Source organism: Hoplias malabaricus, chromosome 6, assembly GCF_029633855.1.
Source record: "Hoplias malabaricus isolate fHopMal1 chromosome 6, fHopMal1.hap1, whole genome shotgun sequence".
Taxonomy (NCBI): domain Eukaryota; kingdom Metazoa; phylum Chordata; class Actinopteri; order Characiformes; family Erythrinidae; genus Hoplias; species Hoplias malabaricus.
In genome coordinates, this window is record NC_089805.1 from 31,597,506 (window position 1) to 31,624,220 (window position 26,715).

The 26,715-nt window shown below is 38.5% G+C and overlaps 3 protein-coding genes across 3 annotated transcripts; 1 reads left to right on the top strand and 2 right to left on the bottom strand.

Moving 5' to 3' along the window:
* Positions 1–289: 289 nt before the first annotated feature.
* nkain1 (sodium/potassium transporting ATPase interacting 1) lies at positions 290–9,472 on the bottom strand. The gene is made up of 8 exons (XM_066674923.1): positions 9,348–9,472; positions 8,836–9,096; positions 5,514–5,651; positions 5,210–5,290; positions 3,947–4,144; positions 3,409–3,469; positions 3,202–3,283; positions 290–2,123 (listed from the first exon to the last, which is right to left on the bottom strand). Exons 2-8 carry the CDS (start codon positions 8,887–8,889, stop codon positions 2,114–2,116), a joined length of 624 nt encoding a protein of 207 aa, XP_066531020.1. The 5' UTR covers positions 8,890–9,096; positions 9,348–9,472; the 3' UTR covers positions 290–2,113.
* A 4,061-nt stretch (positions 9,473–13,533) lies between these two features.
* Positions 13,534–18,665, bottom strand: snrnp40 (small nuclear ribonucleoprotein 40 (U5)). The gene is made up of 10 exons (XM_066673526.1): positions 18,410–18,665; positions 16,832–16,961; positions 16,101–16,194; positions 15,789–15,954; positions 15,268–15,390; positions 15,035–15,155; positions 14,849–14,931; positions 14,206–14,267; positions 14,009–14,112; positions 13,534–13,835 (listed from the first exon to the last, which is right to left on the bottom strand). The coding sequence occupies exons 1-10, from the start codon at positions 18,518–18,520 to the stop codon at positions 13,786–13,788; spliced, it is 1,044 nt and encodes a 347-aa protein (XP_066529623.1). The 5' UTR covers positions 18,521–18,665; the 3' UTR covers positions 13,534–13,785.
* On the top strand, positions 18,590–26,694 carry zcchc17 (zinc finger, CCHC domain containing 17). Its single transcript, XM_066673527.1, has 8 exons — positions 18,590–18,974; positions 21,807–21,883; positions 22,162–22,219; positions 23,497–23,597; positions 24,917–25,008; positions 25,148–25,248; positions 25,599–25,714; positions 25,926–26,694. Exons 2-8 carry the CDS (start codon positions 21,812–21,814, stop codon positions 26,079–26,081), a joined length of 696 nt encoding a protein of 231 aa, XP_066529624.1. The 5' UTR covers positions 18,590–18,974; positions 21,807–21,811; the 3' UTR covers positions 26,082–26,694.
* The last annotated feature ends 21 nt before the right edge of the window (positions 26,695–26,715 follow it).

The window sequence follows — 26,715 nt, forward strand, 5'->3', positions numbered from 1 at the left end:
CATCTTGCTAGGCACACAAAATCAAGTATGTATTTACTGGCTGATAGATAATCATTATGGATATATTTATGATATAATTTGTATTAACTTTGTAATATATATATATATATATATATATATATATAATTTTTAAAATATATTAATCTTTATTTCTTTAAACATCATCTTGGAAATTCATAAATAAGAATCATACCTTTTATTTTTTTATTTTTAAAAATAAGTTTACACACATACTGAACAAACATTACAATAAAATAATGGTTGAAGGGACTTAAATCCCTTATATACATGATATAAATTTGAAAACATTAAATTTCAAACTTAATTGCTATTCAGTTCAGAGTTTTCATGCATTTTCTAATTCATTATTTGCATGTTTCCTCTACTGATAATATAACTGTGGCTGGATGGCTTCAAGGTGTCACATTAAGTGTATACAGTACTGCCTCTATAGAGACCATGTATGAAAACAGCCTTGGTGTGTCATAAACCTCATTCATCAATCTTGTACTCAGTGTCTACATGTTCTCATCCTATAGACCACAAGGACAAACATTTGTTCAGGTAATTTTCTTTAAACAGGCCAGATTTACTTTAAACCCAGGGTGAAGGTTTTCCCAAACCTTATTTGCTCATGGTTATTTTAAGAATAATATTAATAATAATAATAATAATAATAATATATTTTAAAGATACAACCCTCGCTGAATTATTGTGATCTTTACCAGTCTCTAAAAATATTTCAGAGTTTTGCTTATGTTACCATCTATCAGGAGAAATAGAAATATGTTAACCTTAAAATTTCATAATCACCACCCGATAACTCAAAGACCTTCCCTGATACTAAACTGTATGAAAGGAAACATGTTATTATTTTACATTTCTTATGACTTAAAGAAACAGTTAGAGAGAAAGAATAATCTAGAAAGAGTTTATTAGTTTTAACAACCAACACGCTCTCCAGATGTGTCCCTCACACCCACACACACACACACCAGCAATGTAGATGAACATACATTCGTTGTAAAGTTGTTTACAAAGAAATATTACTGGCTATCCACATTCATTATGTGCACAAGCACATACTTTGTCCAGACACACACACACACACACACACACACACACACAAGTGAGGGCCACCCTGATGGGCATCCTCTCAACAATCTGTCTTATATTTACATGCAGAAAATCCTACTACATTCCCTGACTAAACAACTAGCCCACCTAAAACATTCATCTAACACATTACACTGTATTGGCTTAAGTCAGAATATAAAGAAAAAAGGTCTTCTCTCTGACATACACACATACTGCAGAGCTGAAGGGGCAGCTCAGACTAGAGCTCAAAGTTTACCTGGGTCAAAGGTTATCCGCCTCGTGAATACACTAGAAATACATACATGTATACACATAGACGCACACATGGCAATAGAATCTGTTGTAGTCCTCACAGCTTCCCCACTACAATGCCTAGACAAACAGGCAGCACAGTGAGGCTTTAGTGGCACTATCCAATATTTTCTGCCTACTTTCCTTCCCTCTACCCAGGATCATGGGCAAAAGCACATACTGTGGACACAGAATACAGTATGTGCTCAACACCAGCCATGTGTCAGTGAGCATCTAATTGATAAATGCAGAACACACACACAAAAAATCAGCATACCAGATTTTTTCAAAATTGTGGGATCATTATGTTATGTCAGCTCTTGTAATCAATGGCATAATCAGAAAGATTAACTCCAAGCCACTGACTTTGACTTGTCACATTTACTCTCTCAAAAGTAAGAAATGAGCTGGATTTGTACTCTCTGCGGTAGGTCTTCGCTTTGTAGTGTTCAAAATGCTTTGGGCATTTGGTTTGTGCACTTCAGGGTACACTGAAACACGCACTCAACAGTGTGGCAGTACAAGCTTTAGCCCACAGCATTGTTCCCAGTCAGTGAGCGCACAGTGTCTGTGGAGTTCATTTTTCTGCCAGCAGAGGGAGACAGTTTCAGAAACATGGAGACTGAATTTTGTAAATCTATTAATCCCACCACGCACAGGACGGCATCTCTTCAAAGTTCAGCTGCTGCTCCACTCAAATGCACGGTGAAGTGGACCTCTACTTTTATCCAGCCCTAAAAAACAGAGAGACACTGAGGCAACCACAAAAGGTTTACTTTGGAGACAATGCATTATAGAAGACATTGGGAGGCTCTTACTGTGCCAGTAAGAAAATAACCTGTGCAAGTTAAACTCTCTGCACACCCTTACCAACGGTCTCAATTTTTGGTGAAAACATGTTCAGCCTGTAGTCTAACGAGTGCTTAGACATCACACACACATATCCATAACATAGATGTATACTTCTGTAGAGAAAATCTAACAAAAACTGAACCAAGGCTCTAATCTCTGCTGAGGGCATGAGAATACACATATACTTGGTACATCTCTAGATTACTTATAGTAAAATGTAAATGATGTGAAACGTTGATACTGCGTTATTAGAGAATAATGCCAAGTAAAAAAAGCCTGTACAAGTTTAAACCACATTTGCAAATATTGTAGGCCTATCTACATACTATAGGCTGAAAGAAGGAGACGCGATGTAAACAATGCTTGAAGAGTGTTGTAGGCAGACTGAGATATGTGAGATGGCAGAAGGCAACAGCAGAACATGCCTATTATTATTAAACTTGACATATTCAAGTTTTACTTTTCTGATTTATTTTTTTTGAAGGGCAAATTGCCTAAACAAGTTTTTTTCATTGCCCTTAAATTTTTTTTTCATCATTGCCCTTAAATTTCAAGGAATTGTCATTAAAAATCCAAATAAACTAAAAGAATAAAATTAGACATTGTCTGCTATTGCTTCCTGCCATTTCACAGATCTGTCTCTCTTCAACACATTTTTTGAGCATTGATTACTTCACGTCTTGTTCTTTCAGCCTGTCCACAGGACCCTCTGACCTTTTTCTGATTTCCTTTCCCCTCTCTCAGTTAAATGAATGCTGCAAAACACAACTAATATATATATATATATATTTTTTCATTTTTCTGTTGTTACTACTGTTAATTATTATTTGTTACAGCCCTAATTGTTAATATCTAAACAATAGGTAAAAGAATAAAAGCAATCCTTAATTGACAATAAATAAGGCAAATTTAAAACTGAAACATACATGTCATGGTAACTATTACTAATAGAGCACTTACGTATAGAGAGGCTGCAGCTGTAGGTGGGAACTCTTTTGTGGAGGCTGATAACCATATGAGTCAAATCCACCGATAAAATCAACTATTACACAAAGATGGGGAGGCCAGAACAATCCAGGATTATTAGAAGCTATGAGAAGTCTGGTATAAATGAGAATGAGTGGATTCACATTAATATAGCAAAAATGTGTTTTATCTGACACTTACAGCTGTCCTCATCATCCAGGAAGACTTTGCTAACATAGCAGGCATACACGAAGCCAAAAAGCTGTGAGAAAGACAGAACTGTGTTTAGATACAACACTGAGCATTAAGCATAGGAAATGCACCCTCAACTGACCATAAAGCTCCATATGGTATTATGTTAACTCATACATATTAAACTGCACTGACTCAGCTCATGAAAGATTTAAAGAAATGACTTGCTGAAAACTCAGATTACACAATTTCCCTCTTAAGTTTTGTTTGTTGTACAAGTCTGCTTTTTTTAGTTAAGCATTGGAGCAAGATGGATTATGTCATTAATAACTATCGGACATTGATGTTGATGATGCACCATAATATTTCTAGTATATTAGAATTTTATCTCCAATATAGAACTGAAAAATTATACCTTGGACATGAAACCAATCTTGACTGGATAGTAATGTTTGGACAAAAAGTAATTTACATATTAGCTGAACCAAGAGTGTTAGAACAGCAAAAACCTGTTCTTAGCACACACTCAGGGAGGTGAAACACTCACTGCGAGGAACACTTGCAGGGCAGAGCTGACCACCTCTATATACTGGTAGTCCAGCAGGCAGCCGCTCACTGTGATCACATGATGGTCCTGTGGAGCCAATGGCGAGTCAGGCACTGTTGTAACTAAGCAACCGGGCCCATTTTCCATCCACCAGGAGCGATGTAAAGAGGTGTTAAATGTCATCAGGAAATCTCTGTTCTGTATATAAAAAAACACACCAATATTCTACAAAAGCCATTTTGGGGTGAAGTCCTTCAGATAATCACTTCATATTCATAAATTTAAAATGTCTTTCAATGCTTCATGAAATGTCATCATACCGCTCAGCTTCATAACAATGTTCAGTTTTTAAGCATTTTGATAATGGCATTATTCTATATGAGCTTGGACTTGTACTGTCAAAGATTTTGTACAGGTTAGATAACCTTCTACTTTTGTAAATAGGATCTGGTTATGTTCCAGCAACAGCCATGACACATCATGCATCCCTCTATTTTAATACGTCAGAGGGTGTCACCTCAATATCCAGCTTTTTTCAAAATATGTGAAGGCAGTCTTCACGAAAAAACAGTAGGAGTGAGTTAATGTGAACACTGCTAGACATTCAAATATTTGAAAACAGACAAGGTAGGGTGCACTGATATGGATCAAAGCTGATATCATGTTCATGTACATATTTACTGATGCTGTTGCATGTGCAGAAATGTAACAATGTGCATTGTGGAACATTTAACAACTCACTTCAAGGTGTGCTAAATATGTAAACAACCACTGTTTTCAAGTGTATTTATACACACATAGTTCGGTCAAATGTAATAATTTCTGATACCATTATCTATTATCTCATAAAACAGGCTTCTCGTACATTTTTTGATGGCACTCTAGACAGATGATTGGCTAGGCCATTACAGTATATTCACATTTTTAGCAACCAATCTTAAGCTGTATGTTTGTGGTCATTGTCTTACTGAAACTTTTTATCATCTTAGTTTATTAACCAATGAAAATGTAATGTCCCTTTGATGGGAAGCATTCAAGCAGCCTGCATGATTCTCCCAGTCACTGTAGGGGTTTTGCATGCAGGTCTAAGCAATTAATTGCTCATTGTTCTGAATATTTGTTTTCTCTAACTGTAATAGATGTTCAAATCCTCTTACATCTCTTCATTTTAGTCATTTCAGATTCCAAATGAATGTTGCAAAACGAACAGACTCAGAATCTTGTGTAAATACTAAATGAGCCAAACATTCTGCTATCACTTACTTGAGACAGGTGGCCCACCTCCAGGTAGAAACAGATGATGAAGGAGTTCCAACCAACCCAGACCACCAGCCATACTGCATACTGAGAACAAACACACACACACACACAGAAAGAGAGAGAGAGACAGATGATGTACTCTACCCATTAAACTCTTAAAGAAATACACCACATGCTTCGTATAGAAGAGCCAGAAAAAGGCATGTCCTGCTTTCTAATGTTCTATGTGGCGTGACATTAATTTTGTGTTCTTCCTCATGTAATAAGCCTCAGCTGTGTTGTGCAGGTGGGAGCCTTGTAAACTTACCAGGAAAAGATATCGAGAGCGGACCTGAACTGTCCCGAAGACTCCTAAAATAACTGCCATAATGTGGAGGAAGTTGGCCAAGATGGGAGCCCACTGATAGCCCAAGAAATCAAACACCTGCCTCTGCAGTGCTGCCAGCTATAAAGACACACAAGTGTACACAGAAAGTTAATGTACTGAAAAACACTGAAGCATTTCAGCCACTATGCATCTGTATAGTCATATTAAATGTGCTTTTTTCTTCATGAAATAAATACAAATACCTATACGGATTTTAAATAGTGCTAAGAGAACCCTACATGTGCCTATATGCTCCTTAATAAATATTTAAGGTAGTTAAAATAATTTTTTTTGTTCACAGATGTATTATCAGTATGTTATTACAGGCTTTGTGATGAACTGGACTCTGGCTCTTTTTTAATACAGCCTTGATAGCATACTGTTGCAATGCTGGCATGGCCTATATAGCAGACTCTATGTTCTGTTGGCAGCTCAAGCCAAGAGCAGGACGTCTGGTGTTGCTGGCTTCCATTAACAGCTGAAGCTGAAACAAGCCACAAAGCATCCAAGAAATGGACAGGCTGCCTACCACATGCCCTGTGAACCACCAGGGCAAAAAGAGAAAGAGAACAGGGCTAAAACAAGAAGAGTATGAGCCATCCCAGAAAACGTACCACCCTGTCAGCAGTGAGTGCATTCCTTGCCTAATCACAGCAACACTGTCTGGCATCAGACTCTGCTCAAGTGTCAAGTTGTCTGCAGCCAGGGTCCAATCACCCATTAAGCTTCTAAATGACTGACGTGTGATAGCAAAACACAAATACATTTACAGCTCAGTGTAAACAGGTTGTCTGTCATTCTCATCCAGTCACACTCACAGCAGCTAATCAAGTATCTGTGGATCATTTATCCAAAAAAGAGCCTTTAAGGGAGCCAATCAAATGCATTAGGCTATTAAGGCCGGGGGTAAATAAATGCAAAAAAAACCTTCCTTCCCTCCCTCAAACACACACACAAAATCCCACAGCCCTCCATTGCAGCTGTTTCCATGGAAACTGCCTGGAGCCCCAGCCCACAGCCCTATGAGAAAACAGCCCCTTCCTCAGGAGATCCCTCATGCATGCACACACACACACACACACACACACTCCTTCGCCTTACAGCAAAGTCTTACACTCACAAATCACACACACAGATCTGGGGCATTGAATTTCCAGAGTTGGATACCACAACAATTCAATTAGACACTGAAGTACATTAACTAGGGCAGCCAACTGCCCTAAGATTTGTAAAGCAGTCCCACTTTCCTGCACTTACCCCATAACAGATGTACATTTTGACCAATATTTAATTCTGAGAACCTGTAAGTGTTAATGAATGTATACCTTGATAACTGAGGGGGGAGAAAAAAAGAAAGAAAAAACAAAGCAAAAAAAACGAATTTTGGCCAACATTAATCTAGGGCAATATGCCTACATTTATACACAGAACACAGGACACACAGAAATGTACAGTGAAAAGCAGGTTCTGAAGCCCCGTTTTATGGAACACCAAAGTTCCCTCACTGTTTTAAATGAATGAGTATGACACAGTGTATAAACACTTAGCATTTTAAAATGTGCCATTCACTCCTCGCAAACCAGTCCAAATATAGATATTGAGCTGCAAACAGTCTGCTTAGAACTGCTATATGTGATGTTTCACAATATGTACTTACAGCCCCCTACTGAGCCAACAGCTGTTTCACTCCTGCCATTTGCTACTTATGATAAAGTAATAAGTATACTGAATACATTAGGAAAATATGTAGCTAAAAGAATTTGGACATTATTGAATACCTTCACTAACTAACAGAGTGCCTCTGTAACTGTTCACATTCCTAAACCACCCCATATTCACAAACTCTAACGCGGTGGGCCTTAAACTAGTCCTGTGGGACACTCAGTATTTTCACAGTATCACAGTGGTATTTTTTCAGACATGTGAGCTGTCTGGGTTTCCCTGAGTGAGAATTACAGTTATAGCTTTCTCTCCTCACACAAATTCACTCATTCACACATGCTGACATAAATGTTTACTCCTTCATTCACTCTGGTCTTTACATATACACATTCATTCATGTCTCTCCTATATACACTCATTCTAACCGTTCTGACATATACACTCACTCACTCACTCACTCAAATTTATTCCTACCAATACATTCACTTAATACATTTCTGTCACTCATTCATTCCTATCTGACCTCTTCTACATATAAACATTCACTCATTTTCTAACTGACCTCTCCTACACATAAAAATACTTACTCGTTCACCCACTCCGACCTTTCTGATCTTTCTAACATATACATTCACTTATTCATTCACTCTGACCTCATCTACATATACATTATGTCATTCACCCAGTCTGATCCCACATATACATATATATCAATTCAATCACCCTGACCGCTCACACGAAAAGAAACATTCACTCGGTCACTAACTGACCTCTTTTACATATAAACATTCAACCATTCAATCACTCTAACTTCTCCTATATATAATCACTCAGTCATTGTGTCACTCTGACCTGTACTGCATATACCCGTTCATTCACTTTGACTTCTTCTAAATATAAACATTCTGTCATTCTCTCAGGCCTCTTTGATATATACATTCAGTCATTCACTCTTACATATTAACATTCACTCATTCACTGCCCATGACTTCTCTTGCATATAAGCATTCATTCATGCTGACCTCTTTGACATATACATTCACACATTCATTCATTTAAACATTCACGGACCCTGATCTTTTCTACATGTAAACATTACATTTCCTACACATCAGTTCACTCATTCACCAACTTCAAACTCACCTACATATCCTACAAGTCACTACCTGTAACATATAAACATCATTCACTCTGACCTCATTCACTAACTTTCACTCATTCAAACACTCTGACCTCTCTCACAAATATATTTTCACTTAGTCACTCTTTTCAACCTCTTCAACATGTAAACATTTGCACCTTTATTCACTGACTTCTTCTAGGTGTAAACATTCACTGTTTACTCACTCTGTCTTATTCCACACATAAACTTTTACTTTTACTCTTACCTTTCCTAAATAGCAACTCACTTACTCTGATTTCTTCTAGATAGAAACATTCACTCATTCACCCACTATGACCTCTTCTAAGTGTCCATTCATTAATTCTCTCAGTCTGATTCCCCTACATATATCTATTCACCCATTCACTCACACAGGCACATACGCGTGGGGCCAGTTGTCGTCCACTAATCCACCACTAACGCACACATTCCTCTCACCAGCTGCAGGGAGCAGATGACCACCAGCGTGCACCTCCCGTCGCACCGGCCCATGCTCTCGCGCTTGAGGCACGGTTTGGGCCCCGCGAGGCGGCGCGGAAACGCGGGGTCCCCTGTGAGCTCCAGCTTGGACAGGGCCCGTCTCAGCGCCGGTAAACGGGTCAGTCAGTCGGCAGCACCGCTGACCATAATACCGCCCGCGTCCCTCGCTCCGGTCGCCCGCGAGCTCCGCCGAACCGAACCGCAGCGCTTCTGCCACGCCTTCATTCCGAGGGCGAGAGAGAGAGAGAGAGAGAGAGAGAGAGAGAGAGAGAGAGAGAGAGAACAAAAAGGACACACACACAAACAGAGAGAGAGAGCGCGATGACACATTTAACACGCTGAAATCAGCATCATATGATAGGCATCACACGGAGCTCGAGGAGAAAGAGGAGGGGGGTGAAATGGCGCGAGGGGCAGAAAATAACACAAATGCTATCCGCGCGCTAAACAAAAGCGCCTTTGTGACTCACCGAGTCCTCCGCGCGTGCTGCTGTCTGTCCGGTGTCGGTTTCCTCCGGCGAAACGAGAGGCTGACTTCAGTGCAGCTGGAGCATCGTGCCTCCTCCTCCTCCTCCTCTTCCTCCTCCTTCTTCTTCCACAGTCCCGCTCAGGTTCTTTGTCAACACTCGACAGGGGGGCGCGAGAAAGGGATTGTGGGTGTAAACCGGCCCCTCACCCCCCACCCCCTCCCTTCCCGCCGCCACACAAAGGAGAGCCAGACACGCACGAGGCGCGGCGAGCAGACCCCAGCAAAGCCGCGAGGAGAACCGGTGAACGTGAAGAATAAGACGCCGTAGTAATATATACCCTCTGAGGGAACGGCGAGATTTTCATTTGTGCAAAGCCCCATGTTTAAACTGAACTGACCTAAAGTTTCAGCAGCTGCTCTCAGAGCTGGGCGAAGCTCATTAGTAAAGTTCATGGAATTCCACAGATTTCACCAATACATTGCTCTGTGATTAAATGCTACAATAGAAAGTGATTGAAAGCTATTGCTTGAGATAAGAACTAAATGGATGGGTTTGAGGTGAAATGCTCTTCTACGGAGACCAAGCAAGAAATGTTCACATTAGTGGTGATGATGGGAACCAGATGTCTGAAGAGGGTAATGCCTCTAAAAGCTCCCTCAAAGAAAGCTATACGTGTTTATAAAGTCTTTGCCTGATGCCACACGTTTCCTGGCGTTCTTTGAATAAAGAGACAATGTTTTGGCCTAAAGTCTATGGGGTGTTGTAAGATAAAGCCAGGATGAAAGTGAATCTTATTCTTGGATTAGTTAAAAACAACAACCCCTTCTTCAGAAAAACTCTACACAATGGACACCACTAAGCAACAGGAAAAGCTATTTCACTGGTTGGTGAAGATTTGCTCAAAGATACACTGTTAAGAGGGGGTTTTCCAGGGGTTCTTTAATTAAGGCAACCAATCTATAAAAAACATGACTTTTATATAGAAACATTTCTTAGACAAAATAGTGCAGTAGCAGCAAACAGGGATCCAAATAAGAAAGGAAAACATTTGTCAGACATAGACTGATAGTGTGTTTACGATTCTACAAAGCACCGCCAGAGTTCTTATATTGTAACATGTTGGACATAGTAACAGAAGAGGAACTCTTCTTGGTGTGATATAGAAACATTCTCATATCAATTTAATGAACCCCTTCATTCCTTCATTATGTAAAGAACAATTTCTCCACATAACAAACATCTAAACAGAAACATTGCCTTTGTTAAAGTACCAGGTAAGAATTATCGTTAAACTTGATCTAAAACCAAAAAACAGCATCAGCTGATTTAATGATGCTCATTACTGGCATTATAATACGGTAAATACTGTATTATCTACATATTCATTGCATTTACTAATGAATATATATATATATATATATATATATATATATATATAGGTTCTGCTGTACAGGTTTAAATCAGGACTCATTATTCTTCCTTTGTTTCTTCAGTCATTAAACCCTGTTCTGGAAGTGTAGTCCAAAATGTACTACAAATGTTAAGTTATGAATGATATATACTACACGGTACAATATGTACCATAATACATGTCGTGGGGCATCAAAATATCCAGGTGTGTTCCTTAATTAGATCACTATGTAAATGAAATGAAGCGGACAGTGAATGAGTTAATGATTGATCTTAAACACCGAATGTGTAAAACATCTCTGAGTGAAAAAGTCTAACCCAGCAGAGATTAATTGTAGGTGGGACAAAACATTTTCATCCAGATTTGATTGGATTGCAAAAAAGTGGGGTTTCTAAACAACCTACACCTTCATACTGTGAAATCTGTGTGAAAGTAAATCCTCCTGTGTATCCTCTTCACCTCTCTGCCTCAGAACACAAGAAGAAGATGTGCGACAGTTATCAGTATGTACAACCTAATAACCAATCAGTTATCATTACACACATTGTTAGTGAGAATGAAAGTTTAAATCTGAAGACAAGAAGATAGTTCAGTGACATTTTAGAGAGAAGCTGTCCACAGCAAATGAAGGAGACTACTAATGGGTTTGCTCTGGACCCAGTGGCAGCAGCATCATTGGTTAAACTGGTACAACTGAGAGTATATTTAGAGGCTGGAAAAGTCATTACATTTTGATGAAGAATCACAGAAATATAAAAAAACAAAGTTTTTAAGGGAATTGCTGTGAATAATGATAATAATGGGCCATGAACTTAGAAGGCTACAAATGAATTAAGGCGCATGTATTTGTAGTAAATAAGAATTATCTACACCTTGTGACGTCTAGTGGCTTCAGTGCAGAGCACATTTTTACTGAGTCTGCTTAGTAATTTCTTATTACTCAAAACTACAGTATGTAGTTTATTCTTCAAGGCATATTTAGTTGTTTAATATTAAAAAAAATCCTTCACTCTAATAAATAAATCAAATGCTCTCACTATACAAAGAAATAATAACAATAATAATAACTAATTGTGGAAGCATCAGGATTGTAAAAAAAAAAAAAAAAAAAAAAAACCTAACTCCACCTACGTGCCCTTCCTGCTGCTCTACCTACCTCACAACCTGCCCATATGACTGCACTCCAAAGTCTGCATATGCATTAATTTCACACATACTTGCCAGCTATTTGCAAAAAAAGAGGCTGAAATGTTTACCGCAATACCTACAACAGTTTTCCTACTAACGAATAAAGACAGATTTAGAAGAAATTCACGTTCCAGTCCACTCTCCAACACTCTCTAGTGGACTCCTCCAGCTATAGTCAGACAGAGCCTATTCATGCACAGTGAGGGGTGGCTGTGGAAGGAGGGATAAATGTAGATTTTTTCATCAGGGTAATTTCAAAAGGCTAGTTTACAATTGCTAGATCCTATGAAATTACCTACTCTAGCTTAAATATAGATAGCAGTTCTTCATTTCAATGACTCCGGGTGAGAGTATACTGGGCGCGTTTGTTGCTGCCGCTTCTCGCCGAATCCTTTTTTTTTTTATTGGTTTTCCCTGCTTTTCTCTGGACTACTTTTTTGAGTTTTTATTTTATTTTATTTTCCTGTTACTTGGTTATTTTTATAGTTGCTTTTTAATTTTTTTTTTTTTAACAAATCACCCGATTTGATGGGGCCCAGTCTAAAATAGGAGTTTTAGTTCTTTCTGCAGATGTTCAGTGGGTTTTAACAAAAGAGCATAATCAAGTCTACCAGTCTATCCTCGAGTGATTTTGAGGTTGGTCATATTTTGCAGAAGGACCCATGACCTGCGAATTAGACACAGCTAACAGATACCGGGAGGTGTGGTTTGCTCCAAACTGAATTTATGGCCTCCTGATTTCATGGTGTCTTCTATGAACTAACACACATCCAGCGCGAGAGGATGTTTCACAGAACTTTTTTTTTTTTTTTTAAGTTTAGAGGACATTTTTTTCACAAGGGAAAAAACTTTTCCCACACGCATCTAGTCAGGTTTTATTTCCCCTTAGGAGCGAGGCCTTCTATTTTTGTTTGTCCAAAGAAAAACTTTCAATTTTTGTCCATTTTGAGCATAGAATATCATTTGAACACAACTGGAGCTGTCCTTCACATTGTGTGAAAATTTTATGATGAATGGACTGATAGAAACAACCATAATTTCTTGGAATTCATTTTATTTACTTTGACTTTAAATTTACCAAGTTATTTTCATTATAATATATATATATATATATATATATATATATATATATATATATATATATATATATATATATATATATACACACATATATACATATATATACACATACATACAGAGAGAGAGAGAGAGATTTTTTGCACAGTGACAATATTCATTGAGATTGAGAGGCAATTGAATTTGAATTTTCATTTTGACATTTTCCTTAGCTCTTTCTCCAGCACTGAGACAATCTTTCTATTCATTGCAATATCAGCTTTTTCTTGAGGCTGAAGTCTCATGAAATTTAAATATCTTGTTAATGATGGCAACAATCATAAGAATAGTTTACTCGTTGAGTTAAAATTTAAAAAATAAAAATAAATCCTTAGTTGAATAAAAATTTTGTTTTTGTATTAAATTCAAATCAACACATACATTTACAGATGACAACATATTTTAATATCAAGTTATATTAACAATGCATTATTTGAATAAAATTTAAGAGTACCAACTATTTTGTTCAAATCTTATAAGGTACTCTGTACTTAGTTCAGTTTTCTGCTACATACTACTTTTGTCATTTTTCCTTTTCATTATTTCACAAAAGCTACTCTGTTAATTTCTGGTCACACAAACACAATGCATACATTTTTCAAAAATGTGTTTATTAAAAGCATAAAAAACAATCCCACATTTTATCCAAGGTTACATATAATTCTCCAAATCCTCAACAATACCCCATTCTCTCAAACACACACACACACACACACACACACATTACTGGATCTCTCCCATGTAAAGGCGCTTGTCACTGGATCCAGACAAAACTGTAAAAATCAATCAATCAAAAAAACTTACTATTAGAATAGAACAACACAATAGAACCAATTTCCAAAAATGCATCCTGAAGAAGACTTTTATAAGTCGCTTTGGATAAAAGCGTCTGCCAAATGCATAAATGTAAATGTAAAAGTATAAAAAAAAAAAAAACAATAATTACCAATCGGTTCCTCTGGATGGAAGCCCACCTCATTGACTGATCCTGCATGACCTGGAAGCTTGTAGAGAATTCTACGAGAGGTTGTGTCCCAGATATATACAAACCTAGATATACACAGTACAGAGTTAAACAGTCATATATATTTATTATTTTTTTAATGCATTAAAAACACCCACTCATGCAGTGAAATTTTTTACCTGTCTGCAGAACCTGCTGCTATCTTACTCCCATCTGATGACCATGAGCATCTTAAAAGATTCTTGGAATAGAGAAAAAAAATATCATTTTTAAAAAAAAATACTCAGAACATGAATCAAATTTTTCAGTTTTCAGTTCATATGTTACTGCTTGCAGAACTTAACATATTACTCCTATTTAATGTTCCTTTTCCTTGTCCTGGAAAAACCTTGTTATGGTTTTTCTATTCCAACACTGCTGGTTCTCAAGGACCAGGGTTAGGACATACTGCTTTAATATAACTTTTTTTTTTTACACTTGTTGTTTATTAACAATTGCATATTTCTTTCCATTTTCTGACATTTCTAATCATGTCTGACATTGTATACCATTGCTGTTCGAATAAATATGAAAATAAAATGTGAAGGAGAGTTGCAGTGTTCAATTAATATACTAAACCAAAAATCAACAGTGTAGATGGACTGTGACTATATTAAAAAGGTATATTAACCCCTGAAACACCAGGGGATAATAATCCTAAAAATTAAACTTACCCGCAAAGTAGAATCTCAACTGTCATTGCAATGAACCCATTAATGTAATGATCCATTCACACATCCTGAGACAGCAGAGATAATTTCTTCTTTTTAAGAGAGGAATTACCTTTTCAAAGTTGTGGACATTTCCCTGGAAGATCTTCACACACCTCTCCTTTGGGGCAAATGGACGGATATCCCAAACACGAACTGCATGACACAGAACAAACAATCTCAATATTCAGAGTCATAAACACTAAAACGGTGAAGCATTCAATCTCTTGCACTCTATTTTTGTGGCTCAGCTACTCACCACTGTTGTCCATAGAGTTGGACAGGAGGTATGATCCCTCCGAGCTGAGACTGAGTCCAGTCACAGAGTCTCCGTGTCCCTGCATGTTGTAAATCAGCTTATTCTGCCTCAGGTCCCACACCTGCATCAAAAATACATCCATTCATTTGTTAAAAGAAAATATTACACAATGCACAAATCAGGACTAAAAACAAAACATTACTGAGGGATACAAATGTTACTCTGTTCAGTACCTTAATGTCATTGTCGATGCCCCCTGAAATGATTTGGTCGCTGGTGTCATTGAAGGTCACACTAAGGACTTGGTAAGTGTTCTGAAACGTGTGAACAGATGCCTTCTTTCTGATGTCCCAAAGCTTAATATAATGAAGAAACGTATTAAAACATGAACTATTACACATTCATTCATTTGTATTACACATTCACTACATTTTGAAGATCTAGAGACCATGTGAAGTTTTCTCTTCCCTACAAAAATACGGACAGTTTTGGTGGACTTCTAGTTCTAGTTGTTCATAACGGCAAGTTAATAAAATAATGATGTAGTTTACAATTTCTATGTAAAATTCCTATTTCCTAAGCATTTGGCTTTACGACATGTAGTTACAGTGTATGTGAGTTGATAAAATAGCGTAATGTCTTTATATGACTCATCCACACAAATGCAGTGTGACAGGGTGACATCTAGAATAGCTTATTTTAATTAATCTTTCTGATACATGACTTGTGTCACATGACACTGGGACATCATTACCTTCACAGTTCCATCATCACTGCCAGTACAGGCAAGCTGTGGGCCACGGCGGGCAGGAAAGCAGGAGTTCACAAAGGACGTGTGACCCTTTAGGCGCTTCACACGCTCACCTGTCTCACTGTCCCACACACATACAGTCTTATCTGTACTGGCTGAGAAGAGCAGGCTGAAACACAAACAGACCTCGGATAAGGCATTTAAAATAACATGAGTGCAGTGATTTTTCAGACTAAAACCACAATAAAGAAATTGGTTAATCTGATCCTAGTTCAGCTCTTTATACTCCATCTTTACAGACCTACAAATACACACCTGCCATCTGTATTGTAGTGAAGCTCCATCACAGCTCCACTGTGGCCCTTCAGTGTGGCAAAGTTCTCACAGTCTCCATACACATTCCATAACACTGCATAAAACACAGTCAGTATTTTAGAAAAAGGGCCCAAATATACCTCCCAAAAAGTACCCAAAAGTTTGGTAAGAAATAAAAAAAACAAGTCTGCATATGAAGCTGATGAATATGAAGTGCTAAACTCATAAAATTCAGGGTAAATAAAAACCTAATTTAATAACATGTCATGCGCAAAATGTGAATGTTTAAAAAAAAGTAGAAAAAGTAAATGTTCTCTAGTAGCTTACAAGAAACTGCACAATTATTTGTGTCTTCAGCTGCAACACCGAGCATGAAGAGTAAATTTACAAACACACGGACGTAATAATTGCCCAGAGTTCCATGCCTAGTGTTCCATTTGTGTCCTTATTTTAATTCATTCATTGTGTGTAACCACTTTTCCAGTTCAGGGTCGGGGCGGGTTTGGAGCCTACACAGAATCACTGAGAGCAAGGCTGGAACACACCCTGGAGGAGGACCCCAATAACATAGTAACAAAAGTTGAGTGAATGCATGTCTCTTTGTGTGGCTCTGATTTCAATAAAGTATGTAATCATCAAATTAATCAGGAATATTTCCATCGGTTTTCAAAATGAAATCAACAAGACACTTATGAAACAGTGCACAAATATAATCAGTGGGATAATCTTACAAATGAGACGGTCATATCCAGCAGAGGCCAGCATGGCTCCATTAGGATGGAACTTGCAGCAGTAGACTTCTCCCTCATGCCCTGACAGCAGCATTATAGGAGCTTGCAAACTGGAGCTGCGAGGAGGCCCCTGATAAAGCAATTCAGAAAGATAAAGATCAAACACACGAGATTTATGGTGACAGAATAGAACTTTTTGAGTCTTTCACTTTGGTTGTTTGTGGTTTTGGTGCTGTGGCTGGTTGGTGTGCAATTCATGGCAACAAAAGTAAATAAAGAAATAGTTTATAAAACGTTACCGTTTTGGTATGTTCAAATATAAAACTATGTTAATTTACAAAGTATACAGAATTCAGAAGATTTGGTCTGGAAATTGCCAGCTAATATAATTTGCGGAATTGCTGAACAATTGTACAAGGTTAAAGGGATGGGCTAGTTTGATACTTAAGTCTCAATAATTCTACTCATATTTGTGAACCCATCTTCATGTGAAAGTAACAAAATTAGGTTTTTAAATTATGCAGTAATAAATTATTAGATTCTCTTATACTTTCTTTTTAGGTCACTGTGAACTCTTTCAGAGTTGTTCATCTCTTCTCTGCCTGTGTATCATCGGTTTATAACCTTGATGCTTGAGAGGAAGATTGTTTATGGAACAACCGAGGGTGATAACATTGTCTATAATACGTGTATGCTCCCACTGATGGTGGGAGAGAATAACCAAGTTGCAAGAAACATCTCTATAAACTTTTTGTTTTACAGAGATGTTTTTAATAATCCTTTTTGGAAGAGAGTTTTTTTTTTTTTTCGATGCCTTGTTATTGTAGAATCTTAGGGAAATATCTCAACTAAGGACCAGGGATTTCAATGTGTGCAATGAAAAATTTTGTATCAAAAACATTAAATTGCCCATTGTAATATCATGGAATGAAACCCAAAGCTCTCATATTCACTCCCAAGAATTACATATTTAGAGGTTATTCCAAAGGAAAAAAATCTAATACATGAATCTTAAATTATATACAATTAGTTCCCAACTCTATATCAACTCACACACTTTCCCACACACATCTAAAGCTTAAAGCCTCAAAAAGTGTTGGGATTGGTTCCTCTGATTTATGACAAACCAAACCCTGGCTGCCTGAAACTGTCCATTTGTCTTTAGAACACTATTTTTAAACGCTGAAAAGTTCAGCCATGGAGCTGATTCTTTTTTCTCACGATACATCTTCTAGTGAGTGTTTAAGAGCTACCACAAGGGCATGACGACAATGTACAAACTTGATTATGGCCTGGAGGTGAACTTAAAGTCTCTCTACAACCGAGCATTTCACATCACACCACTGACATTTTTTTTGCAATGTTTCAATTCTGCAGCTTTTTATTTAAAAAAAAAACTGTTTATAATATTTGATTAACATGTGGCTACACAGTGAACAGTCTCGTGAATGTAAACACATGGCGCTGGCTAACACAGCAGCGAACTACACATTTGTGCTGTTGTGTGAGAGGGGTTTATTAGTGTGAGTGGGTGTATGTGTCTTGTTGTTTTGTGAATATGTGTTTTGACGCGCTTACCATGGCGGTGACCTGCTGACTCTGTGCCGCCGACACCAGCTCGTTCCTGGGTCTCTTTATTGCGGCGGGAACCAGAGCCATGTCCGCGCCGCGCTTCTTCGGTTCGATCATCGCCTACAAACGGTCTACAGTTCGAGGAGAGAAAGAAGATCTGGTCTCCGCTCAGAGTTAACGTGTCTTTCTGCCTCGGACTGGACTCTGATGAATGGATGTGTTACTGTCCACCATTACCCGCACACAGAGGAAGAGGGGAAACACATCCGTGATAATGAGACGTTTTGATTCGTCCGTTTGAGCAACTCGGTCTCCTATTGGTTGCTGTCTTCGTTGGGACAGGAAGCAGAATTCAGAGTAGAACAACAACGGCGTGGGTCGGTTCACCGCCATAAAGATTAGAAACACGCTACAGAAATAGATTTACACACGGACAGAAGAGTAAAGGAATGTGCGACATTTGTCTTGAAGACGGGATCGTGCCAGCTTCCCTAAAGTGAAACAATTGCGATCCCCAGAAAGGATCATCCAATACTGACTCCTTTTCCAAACACCAGACTAACAGAGAGCAGTAAGTTCTGTAGATTCTCTTCACAAACCCTTTTATGCTGTAGTGATTTACCTAACTGGCACCTACACTGCGAACGCAGGCCGTGTCCCAGTTTAAGGTCCTTTTTGATGTATACACGTTTCCTGACGTTGTTAGGGGTGAATAATATTCTCGTGAAGTTTCAAGACCACAGAAGCTTGTTTAGAGAAGTGGGGCATACTCAGTTAAGGTCTCCTTTAAATTGTACGAGTTAACAGTATTCAGGTAAAATAAATGTGCTTTTCTGATTAACTTCAGTGTTTTCAAACACATGACCCTCCAGATCATTTTTAGAGAGGGGCTTAATCATTTTGTGCTAGTTGCCTTCTAGATGCCAGATATTGGCCCTGTTGCCCGCCTCCTGACTGCTGGATACTGGCAGCCACACCAGCCGGTACATCTCCCACCTGCCTTTGCTTGCTAGAACGCCAGTCAACACACCTCCTTTATGCAGGTACCAGTTAGGGTACCACCTGGCTTCTGAGCAGCTGTTCTAGGACAAAGCATATATGTCCCTCCATTACAGACAGGAACGTGCTGGCTGGGACTGTGTCTGTAGTAAGAACTGGTGGGAACAAGTGTAATGAATTTTCAAACACAGACTAGCAAATACATTTCAAAATTTTTGTTTGAGAGGTCTAAACTCTGTCCAGTTGTGTTTGCCTGAAAGCACATACAGAAAAAACAAAAATTAATTGGGGTATGAGTATACATGCTTTGAGAAATCTGATTATTGAGCTAAAAATCCATCTGTCTTTATGTGGGATTTTTTGATTGGGTATCTAGGCCTTAATTTGATCTAAGAAATTTGAGTATGCTGTTTGTGTGACCACTTAAATAATTAGATGACTGCAGAAATCCAGTTATGTTTGTATTAAGTGCATGCAAACACACTGAGCATATTCTGTTCACAAGTATTCTGCATAAAATGAGCTTTTTGTGGCTTGTCTATACAGACTCTACATTATAAAATTACTATTTACATATATGTGTAAATAAGCCTAGAGCATAATTATGCATACATTTTCAAATACTCTAAAAAACGTATCAATATAATATTTAATTATATATTTAATTAATCAGTCATAGAGTTTTTAGGTCAATCCAGCAGTAAAAAATGCAATTAATCTCAACCGTAATTAAAAGACCCATTTATTTGCTATTGGTTTAAAGTTACAGTGTCTGCTTCATATTATGGCAAATGAAATACAACTGGACCTCTGTGCAAAACCCAAATGATGATATCACTTGGAACTGAAAATAAATATCCTGTTCTCACACTTATCTCTATTTCTTCACTAGTTTAATTCATAGAGAATGCTGTCATGATATTGTTTGAGCTAGCTGGTAACTGCAGCCAGGAGGTGTGCTGGCCAGCATTTGACAGCCAGGAGGTATTAGCAGCTGGGAGTTTTGCTAACTGATTAGGGGATGCGTTGGCTGGTAACAGTCTGCCGGATGGTGTGCCAGCCAGCCCCCATCAGCAGGGAAGTAACAGCTGCATGAAGATGTGTCTGCAGCAAGGAGGTTTGCCGGCTGGTCTGTTGGCAACTGGGACATGTGCTGGCTAATAACGGCACACAGGAATTTTGCCTTCTGGTGTGCCGACCAGCATCTAGCAGCCAGAAGATATATTGGTTGGTGTGTCAGCAGCCCAGAGGTGTGCTGGCTGGTGCACTGGCAGGTAACAACAGCTGGGAGGATTTCCAGCTGGTTTACCACCCATATATCGGCACAAAAATATTCAACCCCTAGTGTAATGTCTTGACAAAGATGAAGATTAATATTTAAGTGCACAGAGTTTCTTTTTTCTAATATGTTGATTTAATAAATATTATTGGATCAGAGTACATTGTGGGTTATAGCCTTTGTCAAAAGCCCAGTCCCACATGGAGGCCTCAGTCCTGCGTGTTTGTAAAGCTGCTTTGGGAAACCATCAGATTGTAAAAAGTGCTATACAAATAAATTTGATTTGACTTGAGTTCATGTCAAGAGCATGCAGACCCATAGTGCAAATGACCACAGTGCTGCCTGGTTCAAATGCGTACATATGGGATAGACTAAAATCTGAAAACTGAAACCTTTACAGATGCCTGGTTGTACTTGTGATTTTAAATGATCTAATTTAAATGAGCTAAATTCTACAGAGGCTCATTACACATGAGCAGTATAATGCAACTCAGTAACCAGTTAAATTAATGAACAGAAGAATTCATATTCACTACTTAATGTCGTTCTCTTGGACATGTTCGTCAGATAGTGTCCATTCTGATTGGTCCTCGCCTGTATCTCTAGTCATTTTGGTTAATAGGCATCTGCTGAGCCTGCATCTGCAGTTCTAATTAAAGGCAGCAATAAGGGCATGAAGGTGCTTGTGAGCATCCCTTTGATCAGCAAAATGTGAAATGGGTAACCCTGCAGTGTTATGGTTCTCATATGCATGTGGAGGTGCGGCCTGTTAGACGGAGAGTGCTCCATTAATTGCTGGACTTAAGTGTGGGGAAAATGCAAAAAATATGGGATATCCTGCATCAGGGATACACAACTCATGTCTTGGGGGTCAGTGTCCAGCAAGGATTTGTGATTTCCCTTCTAAAACCCACTCAATAAAGATAGCAATAAATAGATGAGTTGAATCAAATGTACTAGAGCAGAAAAATCATCAAACTACGCTGGATACAGGTTCTCTGTTGTGAGAATTGTACACCCCAACCCTCACTAACAGCACATTTAAAAAAGCCCACGTTAAATAGGCATGCAAGCCTGAAAGTGAGTAATGGGACAGGTGTTTTAGTTTCTCTTTTTGTTCTTCAGAAACAATGGCTGATGGTCCTAGAGAGCCAGCTGGTCTGGATGGACTGCCAGAACTTTACAGCATCCTACGAGGAGAGGTCAGACCTAACACCAACTGAAACACAGAGACCAAGTAGCTCCCTGCTCGTTAGAGTGGGTCATGAAATGATGGCTTTGTTGTGCAGTTGTGCAGCTGTTCAAACATGAAAGCCATTATTCCATCACATACATGTAGCACTAAACAGGGGGGCAATCTTTTGAAATTCATGTGTAGGTAGTAGAATAGCACACATTCTCTCTTCATACAATATAGTCTTTTTAGCTCTCACTTACACACACTGTATCAAACTGTCTCTCTCCTACTCCCTTTTTGCAGGTGGCTTCCGTGACAGACTATGGAGCATTTGTCAAAATTCCAGGATACAGAAAACAAGGTTAGTTAACAGGGTGGTCAAGTCCTGGGTCTTTTTTGGAAAGTTTTAACACAAACCAGGCACAGCTTATGTTCTTGCAAGTGACCTTGGCACAAACCTTTTTTGAAGGCTCCCAAAGTCTTGCCGTGAACACAAAGAAAAGTAGAAAATTGAAATCCAACAATAGTGCACTTTTGCCTTTTTCTTTTAATTTTCTTTTCACACAAAGAAATTGATATTTCAAAGAAAACAGATGTTGAACATACTGTCATAAACATCCCATAAGTATTGAATAGCAGCACCTGTCATTAGAAATATACAATTTAAAGACACTAAAGTAAAATATAATTAATTATAACTTCAGCTTCATTTATTTTATTATTTTTTTCAGCTAATGATTATATCTTCAGTTTGTCTGTTCAAAGTCTCCACAAGACTTCTGGGTACTGTTCTTTGGCCTGGTCAGTAATCCACCTCTGGTGTACTGTGCTTCAGTGTGTCCCTTGGCATAGTCAGTGGTACAATTATTTTACAGGCTTTTGCTGTCTGGCAAAAGGTACACTACTTGTCCAATTTTAAAATAGACAACCATTCACATTAGCTAACTGAGCTACTTTAACACGTGTTCAGTTGCTCCAATATAGCTTGAGTGATGGAGCAACAACTAATATCTTTAGGATGGGTCTGAATTGCAGTTGCGCTCTGGAATGAATCAGCCAGCATTAGTACTTGACCTCATTAATGCTCTTAAACATGATTGAACATGGCAGTCAGATATACACAGCAATGTTCCAGCATCTGGTATAAAGCTTTCCCTGAGGAGCAGAGGATTTTACTACTACAAAACTAGAACTAACTTCACACTCACCACTTTGTTTTATGATGAGTGTCCACGTGTATAAGTCAGGGCATCACTAAATGTAAATAGGACCATTTACACTTTAGGTTACTGCCTGTGATGGTTCAGCTATTAGCAGTGTACCATTTAATTTGCACAAGTAGTCTGTGCAAAGATTTGTAGACTTTGATGTGCACACCTTTATAATTTTGTACAGAACACATACACTTCTACTGACTAACAGTTGTTAGCTTTCAGGCCTTAGTGGGGCTATATGTATTGTAATTTAGTGCATTTGTAAAGTTTCTGGGCATGAATGATGTGCTTGTTCACTTGTTGCTTTGTTCTCTTGTAATGTGTGGTCCTGTAAATACAGGATTTGCCTTGTTCTGTTCCTAGGATCAATGGGATCATAAATTTGTTTCCATTCAGCAGTATTGTTGTTCTTTGATTCTCAAAGGTTTGGTTCATAAGAGTGAGATGTCTGCCTCTCGAGTTGATAATCCTGCTGAAATTGTTGATGTTGGTGAGCAGGTTTGGATTAAAGTCATCGGCAAAGAGGTACACACCTAAGTGCAAACAGAAAATACAGTACAACAATAACTGATTTTGTCTCATGAGACTGTATATACATTATTTTCTCTTTATGTATAACCTGGAGAATCACTGGATTAGGAACACCTACCTTGTTTCTGAACTCATTGTCCATTTTATCTACAATTACAGACTGTCCTTCTGTTTCTCTGCATAATTTCTTGTACTTAAAATATATCTTAAATGTATATTAAAAATATATGAATTAATGAACTCTTAAATTGCATACTTAAATATCACCTACAATTTGGTGATGGACTGCTTTTAAAACCCAGCCATTTGTCAACAGTACATTCAGAGACTTTGCTGGTGCTCTGTTGCGCTCAGTACCACATTTGCATATACAGAATGTACAATTTGAGCTTTCTGTATGCTACTGTGTTTTTGTCAGTATACACATTTATATCAGAAGATTATGACTACCTTTGTTTCTACACCCACTGTCCATTCTCTCAGCGTCACTGAGCATACAAGGTCACTTTGTAGTTCTACAATTACAGACTGATGACCATCTGATGTTCTTCAATGGTCAGGACCAGCAGAGAGCAGGTATGATTTGTGTGATCGATCATTCTCAGCGCTGCAGTGACAATGAGAGGGTGGTCATGTGATAGTGTGTTGTGCTGGCACAAGCTGGCATAAAACACTGTCCACTCATTGTTCACTCTGTTAGACACACCTACCTTGTTGGTCCTCCTTGTAGATGCAAAGTCAGACACAGTAGCTCATCTGTTATTGCACTGTATGTGTTGGTCTTCTTCTAGTCCTTCATTAATGGACGCAGGACATTAGTGTCCACAGGAGGATGTTGGCTGGATATTTTTGGTAGGTGGAACATTCTAGCCACCAGTAACACTGGGGGGTTTAAAACCTCCTGCAGCACTGCTGTGTCTGATCATCTCATACCAGTGCAACACACAATAACACACCACCAACACGTCGGTGTCAATGCAGTGCTGAGAATGATCCACCACCCAAACTATACCTGCTCTGTGGTGGTCCTGGGGGGGTCCCCCTGACCATTGAAGAGCAGGGTGAAATAGGGATAAGAAAATATGCAGAAAAATAGGACACTAATTTGTAGAACAACAAAGTGCTCCTGTTTGATCAATGGCGCTGATCAAATTGACAATGACTGTAAATTGAAGGTAGGTGGTCCTAATCCAGTGATCATTTGGTGTAAATTGTAATATGATTTATACATTTTAAACAATATCATTATTGTAAAGAAATATTACTAAGCACATTTTAAACAGCCTCTATGTTTCTGTTTCTGTTTGCCTCAGATTCACAGTGATAAAATCAAACTCTCTTTCTCCATGAAAGCTGTCAATCAAGGCACAGGGCGGGACCTAGATCCCAACAATGTTATGGCAGAGTAAGTGGTTTTTATGTTTCCCATACAAACACTTTATAATATTTATTTTGCATTTTGGCTTAATGTGCTTCTCCTTTGCCCTAATCATACACAACTTATTAATGTGGCCTGTGTACATATCATATGATGGTGCTCATAGGCAGGATGCACGCAGACGAAGGCGCTTCCATGATCATACGAGTCAGCCGATCACTCTAGAGGCTGTGCTTAACACCACCTGTAAAAAGTGCGGGTGTACAGGTGAGAAAATGGAAAAAATATACATCTTAGCCTCTACAACATCACCTTATGATAAGTTTCACAAAGTTTTCACTTCATTTTCACCTGTTAGTCTGAGTTTATACAGGCATGTCTAGCCCTGTGTTAATGAATCAATATTTTCTGTCTTTCTGAAGAACTGCAACATGCGTATACTGTTAATTGGATTATCCAGAAGAGTGTGCATTATCACAGTTTTGGTTGTAAATCTTCTCAGTGGTACTGGTGTGGCCAGAGGCTGAACAATTGTCATGACAGCTGTGTGGGACTATCAAAGTAAGTCAAAGGCACAAGGTCTTAATGTGTGTGTCCATGCATGTGTTTGCTCTCAGGTCACTTTGCAAAGGACTGTTTCTCACAGCCTGGGCTTCAGTATAGTTTGGTTCCAGAAGAGGAGGAGGAACCAGCCAGCCAGAGCACCCAATCAGAGCCTCAGAAACGAAAGAAGGTTGTAGCACACCCTTTTGACTCTTGTTAGATATATACTATACGAGGAAACCCAGCAGGCGACCAGTTACATAACTCTACTCTCATTTATCAAGCTATTCTTTCATTCCTTTTTCCTCTATCAGTTCATGGAACTAGATCAGTGCTTAATCTGCTGTGTTCTTTATATCCTTACATTGCTGTTTCATAGGACTTTTTGCTTTGACTCACAGGAAAAAAAAGCTAAAAAAGAGAAGAAAAAGAAAGACAGAAAAAGAGAGAATTCTTCATCTGACAGCTGTGATGACACCAAAAGAGCAAAACATTCCCATACGCATTCCGAAAAGAAGAAAAAGCACAAGAAGCACAAACATAAAACTCACAAGTGAATGCAGTCTACATCAAATTGTGGTTTCTTGCTGTTTAATGTTGTATTGTGTGCATCAGCAAAAGCCTCTGTAAATTTTTTTCATATAAAGTGTGTTTGTCCTGGGATTTGTTTTCCAAAGGATTGTGTCATAGGTCATTTTCACAGGTACAGAGAGGGTTGTGAGATACTGGCTTTTAGGACTGAGCATCATTTTGTGCTGGTAATTTTGGAAAACCCAAAATCAATTTTGAGACCTGTTTTTATGAATATGTAAATGTTCATGTAAATGTTCAATGTCTTCAGTGAGTTTCTGGGTGAAAGGTCAAGCAGTTTAGTCCTGCATGACCTCTTTGCACACCATAACAGACACAAGATACTTCTGCGCTCAAATTAGATCCCACGTCATAGGAACACAGCATATAAGAACATTCCTAAATTAGAAAACATACAGAACAGTTCCAGACCAATATGCAGTGACCTAGCACACTAACACAGCACCTCTGTCTTGGAGCTGGTGATGGAAATACTGACTGATATAAATAGGCTGTGTGATGGACTTGTGATGGCTCTGGCACAGTGATGCAGCACCAACAGTATGCTGGCTTAAGGTGAGGAATCTGAAGAGTAGATACACGTTTCAGTTGCAGGGCAAC

What these genes read in the sequence shown, in the direction of transcription:
- nkain1 (XM_066674923.1), bottom strand. Translation starts at nt 8,889, where the DNA reads ATGGGCCGGTGCGACGGGAGGTGCACGCTGGTGGTCATCTGCTCCCTG. An exon ending in CCCTGCAAGTGTTCCTCGCA is followed by an intron (nt 3,470 to 3,946) that starts GTGAGTGTTTCA and finishes TCTTTCTCACAG; the next exon opens with CTTTTTGGCTTCGTGTATGC. An exon ending in CCTGGATGATGAGGACAGCT is followed by an intron (nt 3,284 to 3,408) that starts GTAAGTGTCAGA and finishes TTTGTGTAATAG; the next exon opens with TTGATTTTATCGGTGGATTT.
- snrnp40 (XM_066673526.1), bottom strand. Translation starts at nt 18,520, where the DNA reads ATGATCGAACCGAAGAAGCGCGGCGCGGACATGGCTCTGGTTCCCGCC. An exon ending in GTCAGCAGGTCACCGCCATG is followed by an intron (nt 16,962 to 18,409) that starts GTAAGCGCGTCA and finishes TTGCTTTATCAG; the next exon opens with GGGCCTCCTCGCAGCTCCAG. An exon ending in GCAGCAGGTTCTGCAGACAG is followed by an intron (nt 14,113 to 14,205) that starts GTAAAAAATTTC and finishes GTGTATATCTAG; the next exon opens with GTTTGTATATATCTGGGACA.
- zcchc17 (XM_066673527.1), top strand. Translation starts at nt 21,812, where the DNA reads ATGGCTGATGGTCCTAGAGAGCCAGCTGGTCTGGATGGACTGCCAGAA. An exon ending in ACAGCATCCTACGAGGAGAG is followed by an intron (nt 21,884 to 22,161) that starts GTCAGACCTAAC and finishes CCCTTTTTGCAG; the next exon opens with GTGGCTTCCGTGACAGACTA. An exon ending in TAAAAAGTGCGGGTGTACAG is followed by an intron (nt 25,249 to 25,598) that starts GTGAGAAAATGG and finishes GTTTGCTCTCAG; the next exon opens with GTCACTTTGCAAAGGACTGT.